We start from the raw sequence: 24,501 nt of genomic DNA, 5'->3' as shown, positions 1-24,501 counted from the left end.
TGGATCTCGTGGAATGGTGATATCTTCTAGAAGGGGCCCAATACCCCATCACCATTTATACGGACCACAAGAACCTGCTTTACCTTAAGTCTGCAAATTGCTTGAACCCTCGTCAAGCCAGGTGGGCGATGATTTTCTCCAGATTTTATTTTAAACTCTCCTACCGTCCCAGCTCACAAAACCTCAAAGCTGACGCATTCTCTCATTCCACGACGAGTGACTCTGATCTACCGATGGAACAGTCTTATCCAATCCTAGATCCAGCTACCTTCGCTTCTACCAAGTTATCTTCAATGCCCCCTGTTGGGAAGACTTTCGTTGCTCCTGAACTCCGCGAGAAATTACTACGGTGGGCCCATGCTTCTCGGTTCTCTGGTCACTTGGGTATGGATAAAACTCTTGAATTCATCCAGCAGTCCTATTGGTGGGCTTCGATGAAAGGGTACATTAGGTCCTATGTGTCATCATGCATCAAGTGTGCCCAGCACAAAACACCTCGGCAGGCTCCACTCGGACAGCTCCAACCTCTAGCAATTCCATTGAAGCCATGGACCCACTTATTTATGGACTTCATCTCCGATTTTCCTCCATCTCGGGGTCACAACACAGTTTGGGTTATCGTGGACCGATTTTCCAAAATGGCCCATTTCGTACCTCTTACTGGGCTTCCGTCTGCATCCCTACTCGCCCAGAACTTTATAAAGGAGATCTTCAGACTTCACGGCCTTCTTCAAGAGATCATCTCCGACAGGGGAGTACAGTTCATGGCGAAGTTCTGGAGGTCACTCTGCTCAGCCCTTCAACTAAAACTAATTAATTCTCTACCGCATATCACCCCCAGACCAATGGTCAGACCGAAAGGGTCAATCAGGACCTGGAACAGTTCCTGCGCACTTTTATCTCCTTCTCCCAAGATGACTGGATTGAACTTCTCCCTTGTGCCGAATTTGCTCACAACAACCATTATCACATGTCCACCAATTCAACTTCTTTTTTACAGTTTTTGGTCATAATCTTCGGGTACCAGATTTCCCTCTTCTTCCAACATTGGATGTGCCTGCTGCCAAGGTGTCTCTTCAGCGGTTCTCCAACATCTGGGAAAAGGTTCGTTCCTCTCTGACTAAGACCTCAGCTCAATACAAGAAATTTGCTGACCACAATAGACGAGCAGTTCCAAGTCTTCAACCTGGAGATATGGGGCCAAATGTAATAGGTAGTCTGTTTTGGTAAATTGCGAGTTTGGTGCTAAACTCACAATTTTTCACAACTCTCCAATGTAATAGGGTGTCTGTTCACTAAAACTCGCATTTTTCAGAGTTACTAAAACTCTCCATTCTCAAATCGCATCCAGATGTTTTCACATTGAAAACAATCAACTCGCCCAATGTAATAGAGTGTCTGTTTCAGACTCGCAAAAAAAAGATTACCAAAAGTCCCCAAATAATAGACCTGCTTCAGGCTAGCGAGTACATCCTGAGCAGGTCAGATTAACACAGAAACATGCACATATCCATGAGATATGTACATGTTTCTGTGTGTACTTATGTTAAATGTTTTAAAATAAAAAAAAAATGACGTGCACCCCCTCCCCAAAAGCATAACCAGCCCCGGGTTTTATAAAGCCTGTTCTGGTTCAACAAATACAGGGGCCAAAATGCGTTGGGGGCCCCTGTATATTAAGAACCAGCACAGGGCTTTGTTGAGCTGGTTCTGGAAAATCAGGGGACAAAACGAGTAGGGGTCCCCTGAAAATTCCAGAACCAGCACCAAACTCTTTCTAGCAGGGGAATAATGCCACAGCCAGAGAAAACCTTTCACCGGTTTCCCCGGCCAAAACATTATCCCCCTCTCCAGGGCACCCCAGGCCTAGACTGATAGCCTGGGGCTATCCCCGGCACCCTAGGGCGGTGGGTGCCGGGTTGATAGTGTAAAGTGTAAAATTAAAGTTTCCATATTGTCTTTGGTTGTAGAACCACAAGTACCAGCAAGCCTCCCCTGCATGCTGGTATTTGGAGAACCACAAATACCAGCATGCGGGGCATTACGGGCCCGCTGGCACTTGTAGTTCCACAACTAAAGAAATACGTAAATAAACAAACCTACACCGTGAAAGTATAATTTTAATAAAACATACATGCACACTCACACTCACACATACTCACCTGATATCCGAAGTAATCCATAGGGGTGTACCTGAAAAAAAAAATCCATACTCACCTATCCTATGCGTCGATCATGTCCACTGGCAATCCAGGGGTTAAAATAAAAAAACGCAAAAAACCCGCGACATTGTATCAGTGATGTAACCACAAGATTAACCTCAATTAATCTTGCGGCTCCGATGTAGCGGTTCCCACAATAGACGTCTATGGGGATTTCTCACCATAGATGTCTATGGGACACACAGGCTGGCCGCATTCGGCTAATCAGGGAGCTCCTCCGATGGAGATGCTCCCTGATTGGCTGGCGGCCCCTTCACGGACGGGGCACACGTGTGCCCCGGTCATTTACGCGGAGCAAAGGTATGTGTACACACATACCTTTGCTGTGTCCGGCATGGATTGGGTTTTTTGCGTTTTTTTATTTTAACTCCTGGATTGCCAGTGGACATGATCGACGCATAGGAGAGGTGAGTATGGATTTTTTTTTCAGGTACACCCCTATGGATTACTTCGGATACCAGGTGAGTATGTGTGAGTGTGCATGTATGTTTTATTAAAATTATACTTTCGCGGTGTAGGTTTGTTTATTTACGTATTTCTTTAGTTGTGGAACTACAAGTGCCAGCGGGCCCGTAATGCCCCGCATGCTGGTATTTGTGGTTCTCCAAATACCAGCATGCAGGGGAGGCTTGCTGGTACTTGTGGTTCTACAACCAAAGACAATATGGAAACTTTAATTTTACACTATCAACCCGACACCCACCGCACTAGGGTGCCGGGGATAGCCCCGGGCTATCAGTCTAGGCCTGGGGTGCCCTGGAGAGGGGGACCCCTTTATTGGGGGGGTCCTCAACTCCCCAGGGATCCCCGGCCTGGACTGACTAGCAGTCAGGGATAATGCTTTGGCCGGGGAAACCGGTGAAAGGTTTTCCCTGGCTGTGGCATTATCCCCCTGCTAGAAAGAGTTCGGTGCTGGTTCTGGAATTTTCAGGGGACCCCTACTCGTTTTGTCCCCTGATTTTCCAGGACCAGCTCAACAAAGCCCTGTGCTGGTTCTTAATATACAGGGGCCCCCTACGCATTTTGGCCACTGTATTTTTTGAACCAGAACAGGCTTTATAAAGCCCGGGGCCGGTTATGCGTTTGGGGAGGGGGTGCACTTTTTTTTTTTTTAACACACACAGAAGCCATCACGGATCTCACTGATCTGTGATGGCTTCTCTAAAACTCGCACCTTTTAATGCTACTCGCATTAAAAGGTGTCAGTTTACATAGTCCTAAACTCGCCTGCACTCGCAAATGCAGTAGCCTCGAGCTGAAAAGTTCGCAGGCTATTGAATTTGCGAGTTTCAGTACAAACTCGCACTTTTTAAAAATGCGAGAAAGTGCGAGTTTGTACTGTTACCTTAACTGACACCCTATTACATTTGGCCCATTGTCTGACTCTCTACTCAAAACCTAAGACTCCGAGTTCCCTTGATGAAATTTGCCCCACGTTACATTGGTCTATTTCCAATCGTCAAAGTCCTGAACCCCGTGGCTTACAAGCTAAAGCTTCCTCCATTTCTTCGCATTCCACCTTCATTCCATATTTCTCTTCTGAAACCATTGGTCTTAAACAGATTCCAGAAGGTCCTTCATAATGCTTCTAGTGTCCAAACACAGCAAGGAGAGGAGTTCGAAATTGACAGAATATTAGATTCTTGCTGTTGATACAACCGTCTTCAATACCTCATCGACTGGAAAAATTATGGTCCGGAAGAACGAATCTGGATAAACGCTTCCGATGTCCATGCGCCCTGTCTAGTCAAGGCGTTCCATATGAAATTTCCTCATAGACCAAGGAAGTGTCAGGTGGCCACTCGTGAAAAAGGGGGTACTGTCACACGTCGCTCCAGAGGCCCCAGAATCAGACCCCGTCACTTACGTTTGCGGGCGCTGACCCGCGGTGTCTTTCGGCTCCCGCGCTGTGCGCTGCTTCCTCCTCTCTCAGGGCGGGTCCCGCTGCTGTTCTACCTCCACGCCGGCTCCTGCTGACTGCTTGGTCCCTGCTGCTCACATCCAGGAAGCGCTGTCCTCCGGTCCATGGGCGCGGCCATCTTGGATTCGTCCATGTGACTCCACTACCACCAATGAGGAGCCTTCTCCCTCTCTCTCAGCCTACCAGCTCCCAGCATCCACTATAAAAGGATCCCCACTGCTGACACAAGTTGCCAGTGCAATAAGTCCCTTAGTCCAACTAAGTGAGCCTCCCCACTGCGCTCTGTAGTTGTTGTCGCCGCTCCAAGTAGCTTCCACGCTACTAGTTTCTCCACGCGGCTATACAGCCGCTCCAAGTAGCTTCCACACTACCAGCTTCTCCACACGGCTATCCAGATGCTCCAAGTAGCTTCTACGCTACCAGCTTCTCTACACGGCTATCCAGCCGCTCCAAGTAGCTCCCACGCTACCAGCTCCTCTACACGGCTAACCAGCCGCTCCAAGTAGCATCCACGCTACCACCTTCTCCCCACGGCTATCCAGCCGCTCCAAGCAACTACCACGCTATCAACGTCCCGATACGGCTCCTTAGCCGCACCGAGCTCCTTCCGCATTACCCAAATCCTCTAACAGTCCTCTGCACCCTCTCATGCGGAGAAACTTTATCAAGCCAACTCTCCTCCAGCGAACATCTGAGCCGAGTAATACAGGTCCAAGGCCCAACCCAGGAGCACAGCCTCAAAATCCCACGATTGTGACAGGCTTAGGCTGCACGAGATGGGAGGTTAGGGTAGGCTACAGACAGGGGGGGTTAGGGTTAGGCTCCATCGGGGGGAGGATAAGGTTAGGGACCCCCCCCGGGAAGGGTTAGGTTTAGGGTGCAGGAAGGGGGGATCAGGGTTAGGCACCACTGGGGGGAGGTTAGGGTTAGGGTTAAGCACCCCAAGGGAGGGTTAAGATTATGGGGAGGAGAAGGGAAGGATTAGGGTACTTACCAGCCGTAGTTGGGAATGTGACCATCAGCCTTTTCAGCTGCCGGCATGTAATACCCAACCGCTCTATACTGTATCTCATAGCATGTATATTCTGGTTTGGGAGTCTTTGGAAGCACCTTAATCCACCTTTTGTGTGTACAGTGGAGAACTCTTTGGCAGTTCATACGGTATTATACTATATTCGCATGTTCTTGTTTCTGTTGCATGAGGATTCATCTTTGGAATTAACATTGGTGGATTCAACTGGTTATACACTCAGGACTGGACAGACTTTTTGCTGATCTTTACAATCTTTTTAAGAAGACTCTTAATCCCACAAGAGTTGTTGCAGATTGATCTTTCGGGAGCAGTTAGATAAATGGGTGTAGCTTTGGGCAAGCTCTGCACACGTTTTTTGCTTTGATGAAGCAAGAAATAAATTATCTTCGCTCCATCCTACAAGCACTGTTTCATCTATATGGTGACTAACAGCATGAGTGGAGTAGGAATGGGAAAGTGCTTGGGGTTCAGAGTATTGCATGTTAACTCTGGAAAGCAATCTTCATCTATGGGAGATGAAGTTTGGGTGCTGGAGGATATCATTACAGGTCCATTGTCTAATAATTCCACTCCCCCCTCTACCCCCACATGCAGTAATACAATTCTCTTTTCCAGTGTCTGGTGACATCACCTCTGCCCTGTGAAGATGTACTCCTGGAAGGTAAATGTTTCTGCCTCTACGTGTTTTCGTGGTAAGGTCAAGATGAACTGAAGATATCGGTCTCCAACTTCATAAGGTTCACTTGTGCTGAGCAAGTTCCCATACCCAAAGGGGACAGATTCACACTGAGACCGTTTCATACGCATGAGATTCTGCGTCACCTGCCAAGAGACATTATCATTATTAGCATTTATTATAAGCTGCCGTATAGCAAAAGATACAGACAGAATGAGCATAGCAATAAACTAACCTAATAAAATATGTACAAGGCATATTCGCAGTGTATACCTATTGGCTGAGTGAGGGAGGGATGAGACAAAAGGAGAGAGGGCTCAGCACGTGGGAGCTGACATTGGAGAGTATGATCGCAGTCAGGGGCGTATCTATCCATTGGCCAGGATGGCACTTGCCAGGGGCGCCGGCCGAGAGGGGGGCGCCGTCTGGCAGTGCCACACATGGCCAAGGGATAGATTAGTGCCTGGTGACCAGGCCTGAGCTGCTGTCATTGGCTGCTGGCTGGGGTGCTACTGCTAGTCTCCATAGTTGCGCCCTCCTACAGATGACATGCTGTGATCTCCGCGGGGCTCCTCATCACACCGGGCACCCGCAGCATGGCTCCCCGGCTGCTGCACGTCAGACTGCGATCTCCGCGGGGCTCCTCATCACACCGGGCACCCGCAGCATGGCTCCCCGGCTGCTGCACATCAGGCTGCGATCTCCGCGGGGCTCCTCATCGCACCGGGCACCCGTAGCATGGCTCCCCGGCTGCTGCACGTCAGGCTGCGATCTCCGCGGGGCTCCTCATCGTGCTGGCCACCCGCAACATGGCTCCCCGGCAGGCTGTGAACTATGCAGGGCTCCTCATCATGCCAGCCACCCACAGCATGGCTCCCCGGCTGCTGTGCAACTCGACTGGCCAGTAGCAAGGATGCTTCCCCCAGACGCTGGGTCAATCATCGGCGCTGAGCAACTGACCTTGCATGGCCAAAAGGTATAACGGGGGGGAGACTCTCAGTTGCTGCAGAACCTCTTCCGGCGGGTGGGGCTCAGCTGCTGCAGAACCTCTTCCCAGTGGGGGAACACATTAACTGCTTTCATAATAAGGAAGGCTTATTTATGACAGTTATGCCTGGCATTGAATGGATGTTTTTTCCTACTGTCTATCCTTTGTGTTTTCCTGTGTCTGTCCCCTCAGTCTCTCTCTCTCCTGCCTCTTTCTCTCTGTCTCTCTCTCCTGCCCCTCTGCGTCTCTCTCCAGCCCATCAGCGTCTCTCTCTCCTGCCCATCACCATCTCTCTCTCTCCTGCCCCTCCTTCTCGCTCTCTCCTACCTTCCAGTCTCTTTCTCTCCTGCCCCTCAGTGTCTCACTCTCCTGCCCCTCAGTGTTTTACTCTCCTGCCACTCAGCGTTTTACTCTCCTGCCCCTCAGTGTCTTACTCTCCTGCCCCTCAGTGTCTTACTCTTCTGCCCCTCAGTGTCTTACTCTCCTGTCCCACAGTCTCTCTCTCTCTCCTGCCTCTCAGTCTCTCTCTCTCTCCTGCCTCTCAGTCTCTCTCTCTCTCCTGCCTCTCAGTCTCTCTCTCTCTCCTGCCTCTCAGTCTCTCTCTCTCTCCTGCCTCTCAGTCTCTCTCTCTCCTGCCTCTCAGTCTCTCTCTCTCCTGCCTCTCAGTCTCTCTCTCTCCTGCCTCTCAGTCTCTCTCTCTCCTGCCTCTCAGTCTCTCTCTCTCCTGCCTCTCAGTCTCTCTCTCTCCTGCCTCTCAGTCTCTCTCTCTCCTGCCTCTCAGTCTCTCTCTCTCCTGCCTCTCAGTCTCTCTCCTGCCCCTCAGTCTCTCTCTCCTGCCCCTCAGTGTCTCTTTCTCCTGCCTCTCAGCGTCTTACTCTCCTGCCCCTCAGCGTCTTACTCTCCTGCCTCTCAGTCTCTCTATCTCCTGCCTCTCAGTCTCTCTCTCTCTCCTGCCTCTCAGTCTCTCTCTCTCCTGCCTCTCAGTCTCTCTCTCCTGCCCCTCAGTGTCTCTTTCTCCTGCCTCTCAGCATCTTACTCTCCTGCCCATCAGCAACTTACTCTCCTGCCCCTCAGTCTATCTCTCTCCTGCCCCTCAGGGGGATGGCTATGGAGACAGAATGTAATTATTAAAAAAATATTGAGGTAGGGGGCGCCAGTCCATTACTTTGCCAGGGGTGCTCAGACCCCTAGATACACCCCTGATCGCAGTATACAGTATGTCCATGAGAGCACAATACTGATATTGGATCAGTATTAGGTAATCAAAAAGGGGCTGATTCAGAGTCACACACTGCTACAACCACTTTACCATCTTCTGCCGTAGTCGCGTATGCGACATTATGCTAACGCTGGTATCAGCCCATCCCCTGGTGTACAAGCCTGCGTCTGACTGCGCATGGACTGAGATGCCCACTGTTTGTGTCTTAAGGTGCTACCCTCGAATACACCATTGAAACTTGCACCTGCCCTAGGCTAGGTGCAGATTCTTCATCTGAGTATGGTCTCCAATGTAACTCCCACAACACTTCCATAACACGCCCATAATACGGTACAATAGCTGTATGCCAGAATAGCCGCCTCCCAGTCACTGCCCAGGAATACTTTTCCAATGCATTTCTGAGACCATGGATCTCAATCGGAACTGTGCCTCTGTGCATACACACCGTGGGGCGCAGGCACTGTGCAACTTTTTCATTATTTAGATGCATGCACAGTTGAAAAACATTGAGCATTTGTGTGACTATCAGCTTTGCAGAATTGAGGCTAACTCAAAATCAGCCCAAAGTCAGCTGTGAAAAAGGTTATTTGCAGTAAGAGCAGTGAAACTATGAAATACTGGCATTGGCAGAGACAATAGATAGAACCACAAAATGACTAAACATCCTCGAAAAAAACAGATCATTCGGGGATATGGGTATTAATAAAGACATATGATAATACTGTGTGTTGATCTTATTGCAAGTATTAAGACAGGGAGGAATTTATTTTTCTTTTTAATGCAAACTGGTTGCTTTACTGGGCTATTTATGTATGTCTCTGTATCAACTGAGGCCAAACGCATATGGTACGTCCTTCTTCAACAATGTTATATCGCTATATAACTGTTGTCCTGCCTGCATTTGCCTCAAAACATACATGAATTGTAGTTATCATTCACTAATTATTTGGTTATATAAAACGGATTTTGCAAACTTCAAGAAATTTGGACTTTAGAATATCTAAAGGTGTCCACCTTCTGACAACCTCAATTTATTTGTTTTATAAATACATGACTTTATCCTTCTGTGTTGCTCTGGCATGTCTGTATCCCTATATGTTGTCGAAGCCTGATGATTGGCTGAGACCAAATCTTAAATTAATATCTGGCAACGCCAGTTTGTGTTGCCCCTGACGACGCCATCTTGTGTTGTGATTATTAGCGTTGTGCGTCTGCGTAGCTACCGCATGTTGTTGAAAGTCCTACCATAAACCATACGCACATTAAATAAAACATAAAAATACAAGACGCACAGTGCACAGTTGCGCTGTTTATCAAAGCACAAAACACAGACTCACCACGTATACTAGCGACTTTACACAATATTCTCACACTTACACATACAATAACTTATAAAAAGGTTCCTCCGCATTAAAAGCTTAATATTAGAGGTTTTATTAACAAAATGTAATTTATACAATATTTAAGGTACATAAGCTAGTAGACATATCATGTTTGGTACCATTCTAAATCACTGTTTATTTGCAGATTTCCGGTTCTACCCACGAGGAAATTGCATCATGCGTTCGCAAGATATGAACTATATGAAATTAGTGGTTAGAATGTAAAGCTGTATGAAGTGCCTTTTACTAGTTTAAACTAGTTATTTGGCGGGAAAACCACACAAAGCAACATCTGAGGAACTGGGTCATACCCCCAGTGATGCTATATGAACTGTCCAATGATCTGCATCGTACCAGAATGTCCAGGAGCAAGGCCTAATGGAAACCTGTTAACTAGTTTCTTTGTTCTGTAAGGTATATAGCCTGCTTACTGGTTATAGCATACAGCCATTCTTCTTGGATGACCACAGGCTTCTGAAGTGATGACTGTTTACTGGGACCAGTGCGCACGCGTATGTATCGGCTTGTACCTTTTGTATTTAATTGTCTTTTGCGCTAATTGTGCTAGATCTAAGCGCGTAACTTTCTTTTATTGCAATAAGAACTTTTGTGCTTTGGAACCACAATATAAGTCTGGAAAGCAATTATTTCTTATACAACTTGTATCGCTAAACAGCGACATTTAGGGTATATAGATTAAGGGGTATCGATAATATATAAAAAAAAAATCTGTATTATGATATCAGTAGAATAGATTTTTCTCTAGTGATATCAGTAGATGACTGAAACAACTAAAATGTAAGCAGGCAGATCATAAAATATTGTATTTTAGAAAAAAAAGTGAATGGATAAGCGAATAAATTAAAGTTTAAATGAAGGTGATCAGCGCCTGAAACCATACTAGCCATCATTAAGAATGAGAAGTGTACTGTACATGCTACATGATCTTTGAAATTAACCCCATCAGTGTCTCACTATTGCCCTGCAGAGTCTGTTTCATAAGATGTTTTTATTTTATAATGACATACTGTGTCAATGAGTGTAATCCAAAACCTGATACATAAACATAGCTACTGTGTGATTAGATAATTGTATAAAAGAAATGTTTGCTGCCTTATCACAGGGTTGGGTGTAATTTTAAACATCAATAAGTCAAAATAAAAGTTGAGCTCATACTGGGGTAGATGTATGATAGCGGCAGTTAACGTGCCGCTATAATGCTTCCCGCTTCGCCTCTTTACCGAGCATTAACTCCCCCCTCCGGCTCTACCCGCTAGAGACCGCAGCGCATCAGCCTAGTGCTAATGCCCTGTGTCTCTGTCCCGGCCGGCTCCACTGAGCATGTGCGGAATCTCGCAAGTATCGCGAGATCCCCGCATGCAGCCCTGGAGCCGGCAGCAGCCCCAGCAGGGACAGCGCTGTCCCTGCTGTGGGGATAGGCTAGCGCCAGGCTGTAGCTGTCGATAATGACAGCTACAGCCGGCCGAACGGTCATGCGGTATGACCGTTCGTACATGGCCCTGCCACTCGGCGCTGCTATCTTGTAGATAGCAGCGCCGATAATGACAGGGGCGCATAGCGCCGCTGTCATTTACCGTTCAGACCCCCGATCATACATCGGGGAGAAGCGGTATCAGCGCACATAACGTGCGCTGATACCGCTTCTAGGCTTCGTACATCTACTCCACTGTGTTTTGCATAATAACATAACACACAAAGGGATGTGTATTTATCAAAGCTGGGAGAGATAAAATTGTGAGAGATAAAGTACTAACCAATCAGCTTCCAATTTACATTTTGCTGTCTGTGTTTAAAAAATTATAGTTAGGAGCTGATTGGTTGGTAATTTATTTTGTACAATTTTATCTCTCTCCCAGCTTTGATAAATACCACCCACAGACACAGACAATTCACACATTTATCAATTGTGAGGATTAAAGACGATTAGCGGGGTTATACATACAAGCGATGGACAGGTAAAGGAGTTAATTTGCTTGTCTAAAGAGATATGCATTTTTTATTCTTGGTTGGCAAGTACCGGAATCCAAACTTTGCACGGAGGCATGCTCTCACATCTGCTGCACAGCTGCACAGCATATCAGTCCATCGGCAGGTGTGTATGGGCAGTCTGCAGACCGCCCGTACACACGCAGCGGCAGCCGCGAGGAGAGGGGCGGGGCATGCCCCGCCCGCCAGGACACGCCCCCTGCAGGCAGACACAGATGACGGTTGTTCAGTGTGTACGAACAACCATCGTCTGCAGATATATCTGCAGATCACTCGAGTGATCCCTTTAGTAAATCCCTTTAGTAAATTTGCGAGTTGAAAAAAATGCCTCAGCTCACCCGAGATTGAAATCTCGACCAAACTCGAATTTTAGTAAATTCACCTCTAAGGGCACTCGGGACTTACCTACGTTTGGGCTGGGGTCCTTCTGGATTAAGGCGTCGGGATTAAGATTGGCATCAGTATTTTGACGCCTATCTTAAGTCCTGTTTCAGGCTTCTCCCGTCGGGATTCAGTCCGGCGCCATGCCGTCCGCCGGTCTGATAGCTACATCCCGTTATGCATCTATGAAGGAACTCATAGATACATTTTTTTCCTGTGTAACCTACTCTACATTTATCCAGAGTGGGATCTAACTAATATGCCTTCTTATGTCTCACACTTAACAAATAAATGTTTTTATTACAGATGTAAGGGACAAATAACACCACTTTCTCCAGTGCAAGGTCTATCACCCACAGAAAAACTACTAATAGCAACTCCATCTTCCCCTACCTTCCCATCTTTCTTCCTCTATTCCTTCCATCGCCCCTATTCTTCCCATCTCCCAATATTCTTCCCATCCCTCCCTATTCTTACCCCTGTCTCCTTTTTTTACAACTATTTCTGTACTTTTCTTACCTGATTATTGGTTTCACCCCCGTGTGTTCTTTTGTTACTGCTGCTGTAGTAGTGAGCATGTGCGCTGGTTCATTAGCTGTTGTGGTTGGCATTTACCTTTGTTCCTTTGTACCCCGCATAAGACGCAACATTTTCTTTTGTCTTTGTGGCCACATCCATGTTACCTCTCTGTCACTGTCCAGGAACACCTCTTACATTTCTGCTAATGGGCATCTAAATTTGATATGACTCTTTACAAACATGAGCAGCAGATGCCCTCTGTGGACCATATTTAATCTGCTCCATACTGCAGATTTACAAGATTGAATCAGGACTTAAGATAGGCGTCGAAATACCAACGCCTATCTTAATCCTGACGCCTTAATCCAGAAGGATGCCAGCCCGAACGTAGGTAAGTCCGGGCACCCTTAGGGGTAAATTTACTAAGATTCAAGTTTGGTCGAGATTGCAATCTCGGGTGAGCTTAGGCATTTTTTTTTTTATAGATCCCGTTTGTTGCTGTTGCTTACTGTGTATATGTGATACTGTAAATTTACATTGACATGATCTAAGAAGCCAGATAGGGTAGTGGTAGAGTTACAGACTAGGATCTGCTAGGTCAATGGTTCCAGTCCATAGATATGTTGTTATTTTTATGTTCATCTGTTTAATTAATTTTCTTTTAAATTTATATTTATATATGCCTCAGTGTTATATGTATAAGGCTATTTAGCATCTTTTGAAGAGAGTAACTTGTTTTGAATGACTGACGTGTGGAGAATTTGTTATTGTGTATGTTACAAATTGATAGATATTACTTTTCAATTAGGATATGAGAGGAGGTAGATCAGGAGTTGGTATCCAAACAGGTGTAATTGATAGAAATCAGTACAAATGAGAAGAAAGTTGCCCTGTTTTAAGGAAGGGTCCTTGTGGAGTTACAAATCACTCTTTGAAAAAGCCCCCAAGTTTCGTTGCGAAACACGTTAGAGCCGAGATACTGGACCCATTGGGATACTCTTGGTACCTGCTATTAGGTGTGGAGCTCCGGAGAGTCAGATACCACATTATGCAGCTGGACACACTGATGTTGACAAGGTTGAGGCTGGGCTAATAACGCAACCTACGGGACTGTGTGCATCTGACAGTTAGCTGCTGCCCACTGTCTCCGGCTGGAGAAGTGCCTCCCTTCATCTCTCCTTGTTCCCTCCATGTGTTTATTACATGATATAAGTTCTGGAACCAATATCCACATTGCGGAACCCCGCAGGACTATACAGAACTCATATTACTGATTAACATTGAACAGTTAGGGGATTCCAACTTAATTCCATTCACTGCAGGTGTGAACAGAAACCTTCAAGTATCACTTATACATATATGTATTTCATACTGGTATTAGCAGATTTTTTCAGGATCCACCTCCTCTAGATACATTATAAATACAATCTTGTGACATTATTCATTTATTGATAGATTTTTCTGTGTAATATGCTATAGATGTGAATTATTAGTTTTTTGTCAGGTCTAATCGATGTTTTAGGATATTAAATGAATTTTTTGGTATATTACGATTATGTGATTTTTTTTTTAGCCAGGTCCTTTCTTCTTTTTTATTTGATTAGTGCAGAGATTAACATTTAAAGGTCTGTGGTTCACCTGTTTTACAGGTGTATGTTTGATGTGCTACCACAAGCAAATTTTTTCGTCTGTTGCTTTTATATATTTTTTATTATTTGTTATTTTACTTTTATTGTTTATAAAGTTTATTTATATTAGCGCTTGGTTCTTTTAGTTAATTAAAGTTCTTTACAAACATGAGCAGCAGATGCCCTCTGTGGACCATTTTTAATCTCTCTAATACTCCATACTGCGGATTTTGGACTTTTTTCCCCCTTGCTTACTAGCAGACCTGAAGGATATCCGGAGGATTTACATCAACCCATTCATATGCAAAAAACGCTGCTAAAGGGACTTGATTCCTGGATCCTTGATTCCTGGCTCTAGTAACATATCCTGCTGCTAATAGGGGACCGTATAGTATCTAGATTTTAAGTTTGATGAGGGTTTAGATGAACCTAGTATGAGATAATTGGTCCAAGAGAACCTTTTAATGTTTTAAAGTGTGATAATTAATACATGTGTATAGCATATTGGTAACTTTTGTTTGTATCATAATAAATGTTATAGTTTATTTTGAATCTAAATGTTTTATTGGTTCTATGTTTCTAGCGCTGGTAACATCTACATATTTGTATACCTCTTTATCAGAAGGGGCTGACACCACCTATACCAGCTGCTCTCAGACAGCGCTTTGGCCTTCTATTAGATTTTTTCTTTACAAACATCGCCTGTTTGCGTGAATACTGTCATAGCGTACAATTCGGAATCAGTCCTATTACACTTTAGGATATGATACAGAGTAACCAGATTCATTTAGTAAATGAACTGCAATTTTCTGAAGATTAGTTTAGTAGATGGACTGAAATATTCTGCAGATCTTAGCAGAGTAACATTCAGCATATTATCAATACAGTTAATTGGACACTCTGCTAAAGACAAACTAGGAGGTTCTGGTTGGTACAAATATATAAAATGGTGCATTAAATACCTGTAAGAAAAGCAATCTACTCTCATACAGGTGCATGATCCTCCTTCAAGCAGGTAAGTGCCATATTTCAACCATAATGCAGCAGAAAAAATAACCATGACTTAAATCATTATATGAAATGGGGTATGAATTAAATATAACTTTGCAGAGTTTTATAAAAACGTTTATACATACCTCCTTCAGCACTTGGTCGCCTTGGTTAATGAGTTTCCTGATGTGAGATATTATTCTCTGCCTGACTTTTTCCTGCTGCTGGCTGCGGGCATTCGCCTCTGACACACAAGTCCTGTATAGGACCTCAGCCTCTTGTGCCTGAGAGGTGAAGAGAGATAGCCCTCAGCTACTGGGTCACCAACATTCGTATGTATAGAAGAAATAGACACAAACACATTTCTCTTCCAAAAAGGTTTTCTTTTCTAAATCTATATTTTATCCTTGTCACAGTTGTAGAAGTACAGCAATCTAGAAGCTGACACCACTTATATTTTCATAGTTACAGAGATTAGTCCTTTAGGGGAGATGTATCAAAGCAACCAATCAGCTTCTATAATTTCATAGACTGTGCTAAATAAACTACAGTTAGAAGGTCACTGGTTGCTTTAGAAAACTTCTCCACTTTATATCTCTCTAAGATTTGAATATTCTCAGCCTTTGGGGTCTATTTACTAAGCAGTGTTAGGAAACACAGTGAAAAGTGATCAGAAAGTGATAAGGTGCCAGCCAATCAGCTCCCAACTGTCATCTCACAGGCTGTGTTTGAAAAATGACAGTTGGGAGCTGATTGGCTGGCACCTTATCACTTTCTGATCACTTTTCACTCTGTCTCCTAACACTGCTTAGTAAATAGACCCCTAACACACAGGCTCTAATACTGTAGATGAAGCAATGCTAGGAGTAACATCAAAATGATATAGCGTAGTGTTAAGAGCATATAACAATGAAAGTGAGGAATGTGCTGCAGTGCCTGTTTCATACTACTGTATCTGCTCCTTGTGATGCTGTTTGATGCTGTTTGACAGTGTATGAGGCATCAACACTAGTTTGTAAGTTCAGTTGGGTCTGGGAGCCTTGACTGATCAATTTTATGTCCAGTATAAAATGATGTAGCCTTCAATGATTCTCATATGCTAGAGATAAAATGCGCAGTTTTGCACTAAAGAGCAGAAATGGGATTTAATTTCATTGTATAGAATTATGTAAGTGATATAAAGGAATAGAGAGGGCGTATTTGCTGGACTGTCCATACCAAAGATACTAAATTCTTGGAACGCCGGCAATGGCAGATAAATCATCCCAATGTCACTCTTGAATCCCACATTTTAGTTCACAGACCTATAGGAGTGTTTATTAAAATATGCAAATTTGGGAATTACGTAAGTGCGCACCACATCGCTGGCATCGCCGGCATCACTCATAATTGAATCAACCCTCAAGTCTTTTCTAGCTAGTGCATAAGATTGAAATGCGTTATACTTCTCAGATAATAAGCTGCATGGCATTCTCCCATTCTTAAGCATGACCCAACTTATTATCACTGCGGTAACACAAAGTTTAGGGAAGGAAGGACAATATAATGCATTTATCTTCAATACAATGTATCTATTCTTCATTATTTATTGCATGTAAAAGAAATGTACTTGTTATAAATTAAACAATGGCTCCATAACATATGTCTTTTGACGTTTTGTTACGTAAAATAGATTCATTTTTGGCTTCACCTTGGTCTGGGCCTCCTCCCGGGACTTTCTGCGTTTCTCCAGCTGTTTGCTAGCACTCCCCAGGTGACTGCCTGTGTTCTGCTCCTCTTCAATCTTGGCACTTAGCTGCTTGGCCTTCTCCAGGTCTTCACAGCGCTGTATGTACTGCTGGCGGGCCTTGCGCAGTGAAGTCAGGGAATCGGACTGTAGAGCAGAGGTAAATGTGAGGCAGAACGTGGCATGAGTGTGAGGTATTTTGGCAGTGTGTGTGGACTTGTGTTATTAGAAGAGAGTTATGGCAGAATTATGGCAGAGGCAGGTTTGATTAAATCTAATAGGTCTTGACCGGCAAGTTGAGTAATCAGGGCATACATCAGCAATTGATTGCAGCAATCGTGCAATTTGCAATCGATTGTGTATAAAAATCTTTCCCTTTTTCAATCGATTGCAGATTGCAGAATTGCCACAATCGATTGAAAAAAGGAAATATTTTTATACACAATCGATTGGAAATTGCACGATTGCTGCAATCAATTGTTGATGTATGGGGGCCTTCACAGTCAGCTCCTAATAACTTATTCCCAAATAATTTAAACTTTGTATATCTGAATTGGTTCTTCTCTTCTCTTAGAAGTTGTCCAGTGATTGCCACTTACATGTGATCCTGGTTTGGATACCAATAATACTGACTCAGGTGTGAGTATTGATCATAACCAGGACAATTTGCTTTAGTGTGTGAATATACACCAAGAGCACCATAACAGACATTGTACAAATGACACAATTAAATGTAATAAATGGTTATATCCACAATAAACATCTTCAGACTTGTACTTAGCAGTTTCTAAGGTTATTGATCATATTGGCTACTAGGAAGGGAACCTGCTGGTTTGTATACAGTTACAACGGGGTTGTTGAAGCTATGGGACCCAACCTCTTACCATAGACTAAGTGACTCACCATTCTTTTCTGCTCTCTTAGCCACTGCTCTCTAAACTCTTTCCTCCATTTCTCTATCTCAGTCTTCTTTGCTGACAAAGGCTGAAACACATTCACCAAGATATTAATGTATTATGTAGATGTAATATGACGGAAACCTTATACATTGGTTGTTGGTATTTTCAAGATTATAGTTCTGCCAAGATTGTAAGTGAAAAAGGCACCAGTACTGATTTTCACAGTACAGGTTGAGTCTCCCATATCCAAATATTCCAAAATACAGAATATTTTCAGCATGACTGAGATAATGAAACCTTTGATTTTTGATGGTTTAATGTACATAAACTTTGTCTAAGGCACAAATTATTAAAAATATTGTATAAAATAACCTTCAGGCTGTGTGTATAAGGTGTATATGAAACATAAATGAATTTCATGTATGTAAACAAGCTTTTTTTGATGCACAAAATTATAAAAAAATATTGTATAAAATGACCTGCAGGCTGTGTGTATAAGGTGTATATAACACATAAATGCATTCCTTGCTTAGATTTGGGTCCCATTCCCAAGACATTTCATTATAATATGCAAATATTCCAAAATACGGAATATTCCGATATCCACAATACCCCTGGTCCCAAGCATTTTGGATAAGGGAGACTCAACCTGTATGAGAAAGCTATATAAACCAATATAACGTGAATATTGGGCTCTATTAGCTCGACATGGGTTGTATTAATATTAGACATGAGCGGTTCTACTTGGTTACGTTCGGATCTGAAAAATGGCATCTTATTGGCTATACAGCTATAATGTGTTTTAAATAGTCAATAAGATAAATCTGAATTTACGCTAATTTGGGGAAAAGAACAGTCGCTCATCTCTAATTAATATACTACTCATGTATTTGCACTAATATACTGTTCATGGGGCTCTGGGCCTGATTCATTACGGCTCGCAACTGCACGTGATCGGTTGATTGTTGCACTCTGCATATGCATACGCAGACCCATCGCAGAATGATTGACAGGAAGTGCTATTAGTGGGAGGTGACGGGAGGATGGTCGGCAAAACGCAGGCGTGCCAGTGCGTTTGAACACCGTTGCAGGGGTGTGCATAAATTATCCACTGCGCTGCCTTACAAAGCTTGAGTACTCACATCGTGCGATGAGGTTAGCAATTCCTGAGTAAGGTCAGAGCTTGTGCAAGTGTGGGTGAGGCTGCGATGGTACTAGATGTTACCAATGGTTTTGCAATCTTGCTAAGGATTACGGATGTGTGTAAGGTAAAGTGGACCTCCTTATGTAGTGCTGCGTCGGCATAGCGATCGCAGTGGATTAGCATACTATTGCAGTGAGACTGCGTGCTTAATCGCTATTGCAATCGCAGTTGCAATCCGTAATGAATCAGGCCCTCTACTCGTATACTGGCCAGTGTGGATTTAATAATATATTTTATTTGGGCAGTATTGTTTACTGTTATGGATACTTTATTAAAGTATTAGTCATGGGGTGGGCATTGGTGATTTGTTTCTTTTGTGCCCTCTATTGTCAGGCCAACCACTGAGGATTGACATTGCTGACAGATAATAATGATTTGCATGGCAAATCTTATATTTATTAGTGCATGTAAGTGTTTTTGTCTGCGTGTGTTGGTGCCAACTTAGTTACTGTACTGCCTTAAGCTATAGAATGATTCACCCCTTGTTCTACTGAAAAATAACTTATTCCTATTCCTCACTGGATGTATTAAATCAAACCATCATAGACAACCAAAGGCTCCAAGTATGTGTTTGTAAATTATAGGTATCAGCATCACCAACCAAGAAGCTGGGTGGATTTTTTTATATATTTCTACATATCACTTTGTGGCCGCGAATACTGTACATTCTGATGTCACATAAAGCAGTGCTAAGTATTCCCAGTATAATACATTCTCCCAGTATAATGAAAGATGTCAGTCATTGTTATAACAGTGAACCTCATTTATAAAGTGCAAAAGGCCATGGCTTGGTGCAAAGTCTCTGTGATGTTACATGCAGTGACTTGTGCTGGAGCAATTAGATTTCCACCATTCGTTGTAGGCGTAGAGTACTCGCTTGCACACTACTGAGATGGGTCACAGGTGCAGCAATGACAATGAGATTTCATTTTAAGAAGCAAGATAAGTAATGAAAAAAAAAAAAAATTATATATATATATAATATGTGTGTGTAGTTGGTGCACCTTTGGTCATTCACTGCTTTGCAGAAGGGCACACAGCTTTTTTGATTCTGCAAAAATATTCAACTAATAACCAGCGATCAGGTCTGCGTATTAACTTTTACAGAGACACAATTTGTACCTGTCAGTTGATGTTCTCAGCATAAACATGTTTCTAGGCACGTCAAGTAATGTAGAAATGGGGTCTAGAGCAGATTATCTTGTAATATGCTGTCCTTTCACAGAAGTGACATATTGGTAGTGTACCTTTTGTGCGCAGAACCAGTATTGATGAAAACACAGCCTATAATTTACCTAGTATGAAGTGATGTTACTAATTTCTACTGATCGGATAGGCTGTGTTCCCAAAATAGCAGACTCCACTTTTTCTAGGTGGTAGGTGCACTTTAATCTATCCTATGACAATAATCGAAATCATGACCGTTTCCAGGACTTTGATTAGTTTGATCAGCGAATGGTTACACATTTATGACTTTGAAGATCACAAACAACTTTTGAGGACAGAGAAATGAACAGCCGTTTACCTGACAATATTTCTTCTTCTCTAGACGGGCTACTGTCTCAAGGGCTGAGTTTCCTGTCTGGGATTCATGGTCCAGTAGTAGGAGGTAGACATCTTGCAGGGGCATACAGTGCTGTAAAGTCCAGAGATTGAATGACTATTTATAAAGGCATAGAAAATAAACCATAGCTACCGTATGGCTCAGACGGTGTGGCTCAGGCAGAGTATTAATGGTAAAGAGGTAACTCTGTACTGTGGGTGGCACGTGTGTACTGTGGGGCTCATGCAATACATACAGTCAGTAGTAAATTACTTATTGGAAGAAATGGGGCTTCAATGCCCATGATCTCTCCGTTATCATGAATCACTGTAGACAGCCTACTAAGGCTCCCATATATTATAATATGAAAACAGGGACACCTATATGAAGTTTACCAAGTTCTAAAATCCATAATATGCTTCTTTTTGGCTGGTAAATCTGCAAAATAATTTAAGGGCCATATTGGAATGAGTTATGATCCTGATTATCCCAGATTAGCAGTTTTTTAGTGAAATGACCATTCCAATTTTTTTTTTTAATGAGGTAAAAATCAGGACAGTCATTGGAAAACCAGGACTGATGAAGGTACTACCCTTTACCCGCCAGATTCCCATGCAGACTCCATTACCTGCTGGCTGAGGATGCTCTTCGCAGACTCGGACAATCTGATTGTGTTCTTAGCAAATTCAGATTCTGACGAAAGAAGAATCACTGTACTAATGGTAGAAATACTCTACACATACTTCGGCTATACATAGACAGCTGTCTAAGACATTCCCACAATTGCATAATATAGACATCACCATCTAGCAATAAAATACCTGAGGAAAATACAATCTAAAACATGACTGTGGAATCTAAAATACTTAACTACAGATAAACCTCATTTATAAGTAACATTCACTTAAAAAAAAAAATTAAAATTGGGATAAACATCAAAATAGAAAGATAAAGCCATATTTGAAAAGTGTACAAACATAAATAAAGTTCTCACAATGCCTCTAATGACAAATGAATTGTTTCTACTGATTAGGGACAGTTGTTTTCCTAAGGACCTTGACAATACCATTAGCAGCTTTTAAAGAAATCAATCTAAACAGAGGAGGGGATGTAAAACATTCAAGTTGATCAGAGAATCAGGGGGTGCAGGTAAGTGACAATTTTATATTTTACATACTACATCTCACCAAAGTCAACCCAAGAAAAGTTTTTATTTTTGGGTTAATTATCCTTTGACAAATTCATCACAATAATATTATATTTCAAAATCAGGAACGTGTGATAAATATTTAGGCAAATGCAGGCTGAGAAGGGGTACTTTCCATCTGTACTAAATAAAAATGTATAGCTCATGTTTATCTATTCAGTCATTAGATCTCTCCGTTTGCAGTAAGAATATACAGGAAGTTCGAGGCCTTTTACTTTTATTAACATACCTTACTGTGTTAAACTGTCATTATACTTATGGCATTATTCAATGTATATCACAAATAAACTGTTTATTGCAAAAGTAAAAGTGTTTTATTATTATGCCTGTAGTGTATATGGATAGCAGGACCTGATACAAACAAACGCTAAAACTGTGCTGTAATTGTTTATACTATACCATAGTTAAGTCTTTTCTCGATATATCCCAGCACTTCTCGGACATATTTACACCAGCGCTTGGCATAGTTGAGAGCAGACTCTACTCCTCCCTCACTATGAATGAGAATTTCATCTGATTCCTCTGCTGTAGAGAGAGAGATGAAGAGATATAATGAAGGTAGGGAAATAATGAGGAAGTATAATATAATGGGGCACCAACATATATAATGGGGCACTGATGGAGATCTGCAGTCATTACTGGGATAGTAGAATGATAAAAGGGTCTGTAGAAATGTAATTTAGAGATATTATGGGGATCATAGAGATATAGGGGTTATTGCAGAGTTGAACCCATGTTGATGGGAATTAGTTCCGTGATTGCATTGCAAGTGTTTGTGGTATTTGCCCATATGCCAAGTTGTACCCATCTATGCAACCCAACCAGTGTTGTAATAGGGTAATTGTCCGCCCTGTGCTGCCCCTGCTCCCAAACATGTGATGCAACAACATCACGCAGTGGGACATAGCCACCGGCATCAGCAAGGAGAGCACTGCCTGGAGCGACTTTTGGATACCCCATTTCTACCTACAGTAGTTACACACATTCAGCCACAAGCGGGGATGTGACCAAGTTGCATTTGGTATTAGCATTTAAAGATTGCAAGAAACTGTGAACAGTGTTATTGGTGGTGCGATAAGGCACAAAATGGCCTTCCTCAATGATTCGGGAGAAGCTAGGTACTTGAGATGTCCTATCTCACAGATGGTTATAGTATCTGTGGTTGTACCAAGCGCTTACCTGTGTAGTGTATGTGGCTTAAATGAAATGGATATATGTGTCTAGATCACAGGTTCTCAAACACGGTTCTCAGGGCCCCAAACAGTGTTTTCCTCACAAATGTCCCTACATGTCTCCTCACAAATGTCCCTACATGTCTCCTCACAAATGTCCCTACATGTCTCCTCACAAATGTCCCTACATGTCTCCTCACAAATGTCCCTACATGTCTCCTCACAAATGTCCCTACATGTCTCCTCACAAATGTCCCTACATGTCTCCTCACAAATGTCCCTACATGTCTCCTCACAAATGTCCCTACATGTCTCCTCACAAATGTCCCTACATGTCTCCTCACAAATGTCCCTACATGTCTCCTCACAAATGTCCCTACATGTCTCCTCACAAAATGGCAAATGAAATAATTAGCTCCACCTGTGAATTTTTTTAAATGTGTCAGTGAGTAATGAGTACACCTGTGCACCAGCTGGGTGACCAGCAAAACTTGACCTGTGTGGGGTCCTGAGGACCGAGTTTGAGAACCACTGGTCTAGATTATCTGTTAGTGTGTGAGTTTGGTTAGTGTGTGTGGGGAAGAAAAACAGGAGTGTAAGTGAATGTTAAAATAATGTTTATTGTCTAAGCGATGATATATCTTGGTATTGTGTCTGGGAGGTGATAAGCTCCGTCAGAGAGCCTCTTTTCTGTAATGTATATTATTTTTCCCTATTGCACCACTGTGTAGTCTGACACGACTTGTATATGATGGTGATCTGCCCTTACAATATCTCCTGCAGATGGGCATTAAGAAAGACTGTGATTGGCCGAAACACGGCAGAACACATGACCAGCTTCCACTGCATATAGCCTGAAGTGTCTATGTACTAAGCCTTGGAGAAAGCTAAAGTAGATGGATATAAAGTGCCAACCAGTCAGCTCCTAACTGTTATTTTTCAAACAACCTGTAACATGACAGGAGCTGATTAGTTGGTACTTTATCTCCATCCATTTTATCTCTCTCCAAGGCTTAGTACATAGACTCCTTACAGCGCTGCCGCACGCTATGGCACGGCTATCGGAGGACACAGCCAGCGCTTTATACGATCTGGTGACCAGAACACCATACAGCCATCTGGCCAAAGTTCACAGGCTGCTGCAACCCGGAAAAATAGGGCACAGCAGGATCACCCCCTCAGAGGGAAGGAGCATACTCCTATTTCATTTTAGCTGCTCCCAGAGTGCCTCATACAACACACTTAACAGCAAGTGACGTCAGTGTGGGATGCCGCCAACACGTATACAATATTATACACTACCTTCTCACTCTGGTATAACCACTGCCAGGGCAAGCGAGACGGTAAGACAATACAGACAGTCCAGTCAGAGGGCACTCAACTCACAAGACACCACCGTAACCTCTGAGTTGTCATACCATAGGTATTCTATAGGAAACTTAGATACAGTGTACCATACGGACAGAGCCACCCTACCTAGCAACTCATCAACACCAAGAGGCACAGGTGATATTGTGAGGGCAGATCACATCATATACAAGGCGTGTCAGACCACACAGTGGTGCAATAGGGATACATAATATATATTTCGGAAAAGAAACACCATGGAGCTTCTCATCTCCCGTACACAATACTACGATATACCATTTGTCTGTTGTTTAAGTTGAGCATTACGCCTCATTACCGCATAGACAATAAACATTATTTTAAAATTCACTTACACTCCTGTTTTTCTTCCCCACACACACTAACCAAACTCACACACTAACAGATAATCTAGACAC

The 24,501-nt window shown here is 43.2% G+C and overlaps 1 protein-coding gene across 2 annotated transcripts in view; it reads right to left on the bottom strand.

The window, feature by feature from the left end:
• The window catches only part of GMIP (GEM interacting protein), a 105,631-nt gene that overhangs the window by 37,973 nt on the left and 43,157 nt on the right, over positions 1 to 24,501 (bottom strand). For both annotated transcript variants that reach the window (XM_088455132.1, XM_088455133.1), the window contains 7 exons: positions 21,945 to 22,070; positions 20,967 to 21,031; positions 20,321 to 20,431; positions 17,596 to 17,676; positions 16,657 to 16,839; positions 15,113 to 15,250; positions 5,808 to 5,998 (listed from right to left, as the gene is read on the bottom strand). In XM_088455132.1, the coding sequence (XP_088311258.1) occupies positions 5,808 to 5,998; positions 15,113 to 15,250; positions 16,657 to 16,839; positions 17,596 to 17,676; positions 20,321 to 20,431; positions 20,967 to 21,031; positions 21,945 to 22,070 (895 nt within the window). The remainder of the gene's footprint in view (positions 1 to 5,807; positions 5,999 to 15,112; positions 15,251 to 16,656; positions 16,840 to 17,595; positions 17,677 to 20,320; positions 20,432 to 20,966; positions 21,032 to 21,944; positions 22,071 to 24,501) is intronic.

This window comes from Taudactylus pleione, unplaced genomic scaffold, assembly GCF_031769625.1.
Source record: "Taudactylus pleione unplaced genomic scaffold, aTauple2 ptg000644l, whole genome shotgun sequence".
Lineage (NCBI taxonomy): Eukaryota > Metazoa > Chordata > Amphibia > Anura > Myobatrachidae > Taudactylus > Taudactylus pleione.
The sequence above is the reverse complement of the archived record's forward strand: the minus strand, read 5'-3'. Positions and strand labels throughout refer to the sequence as shown.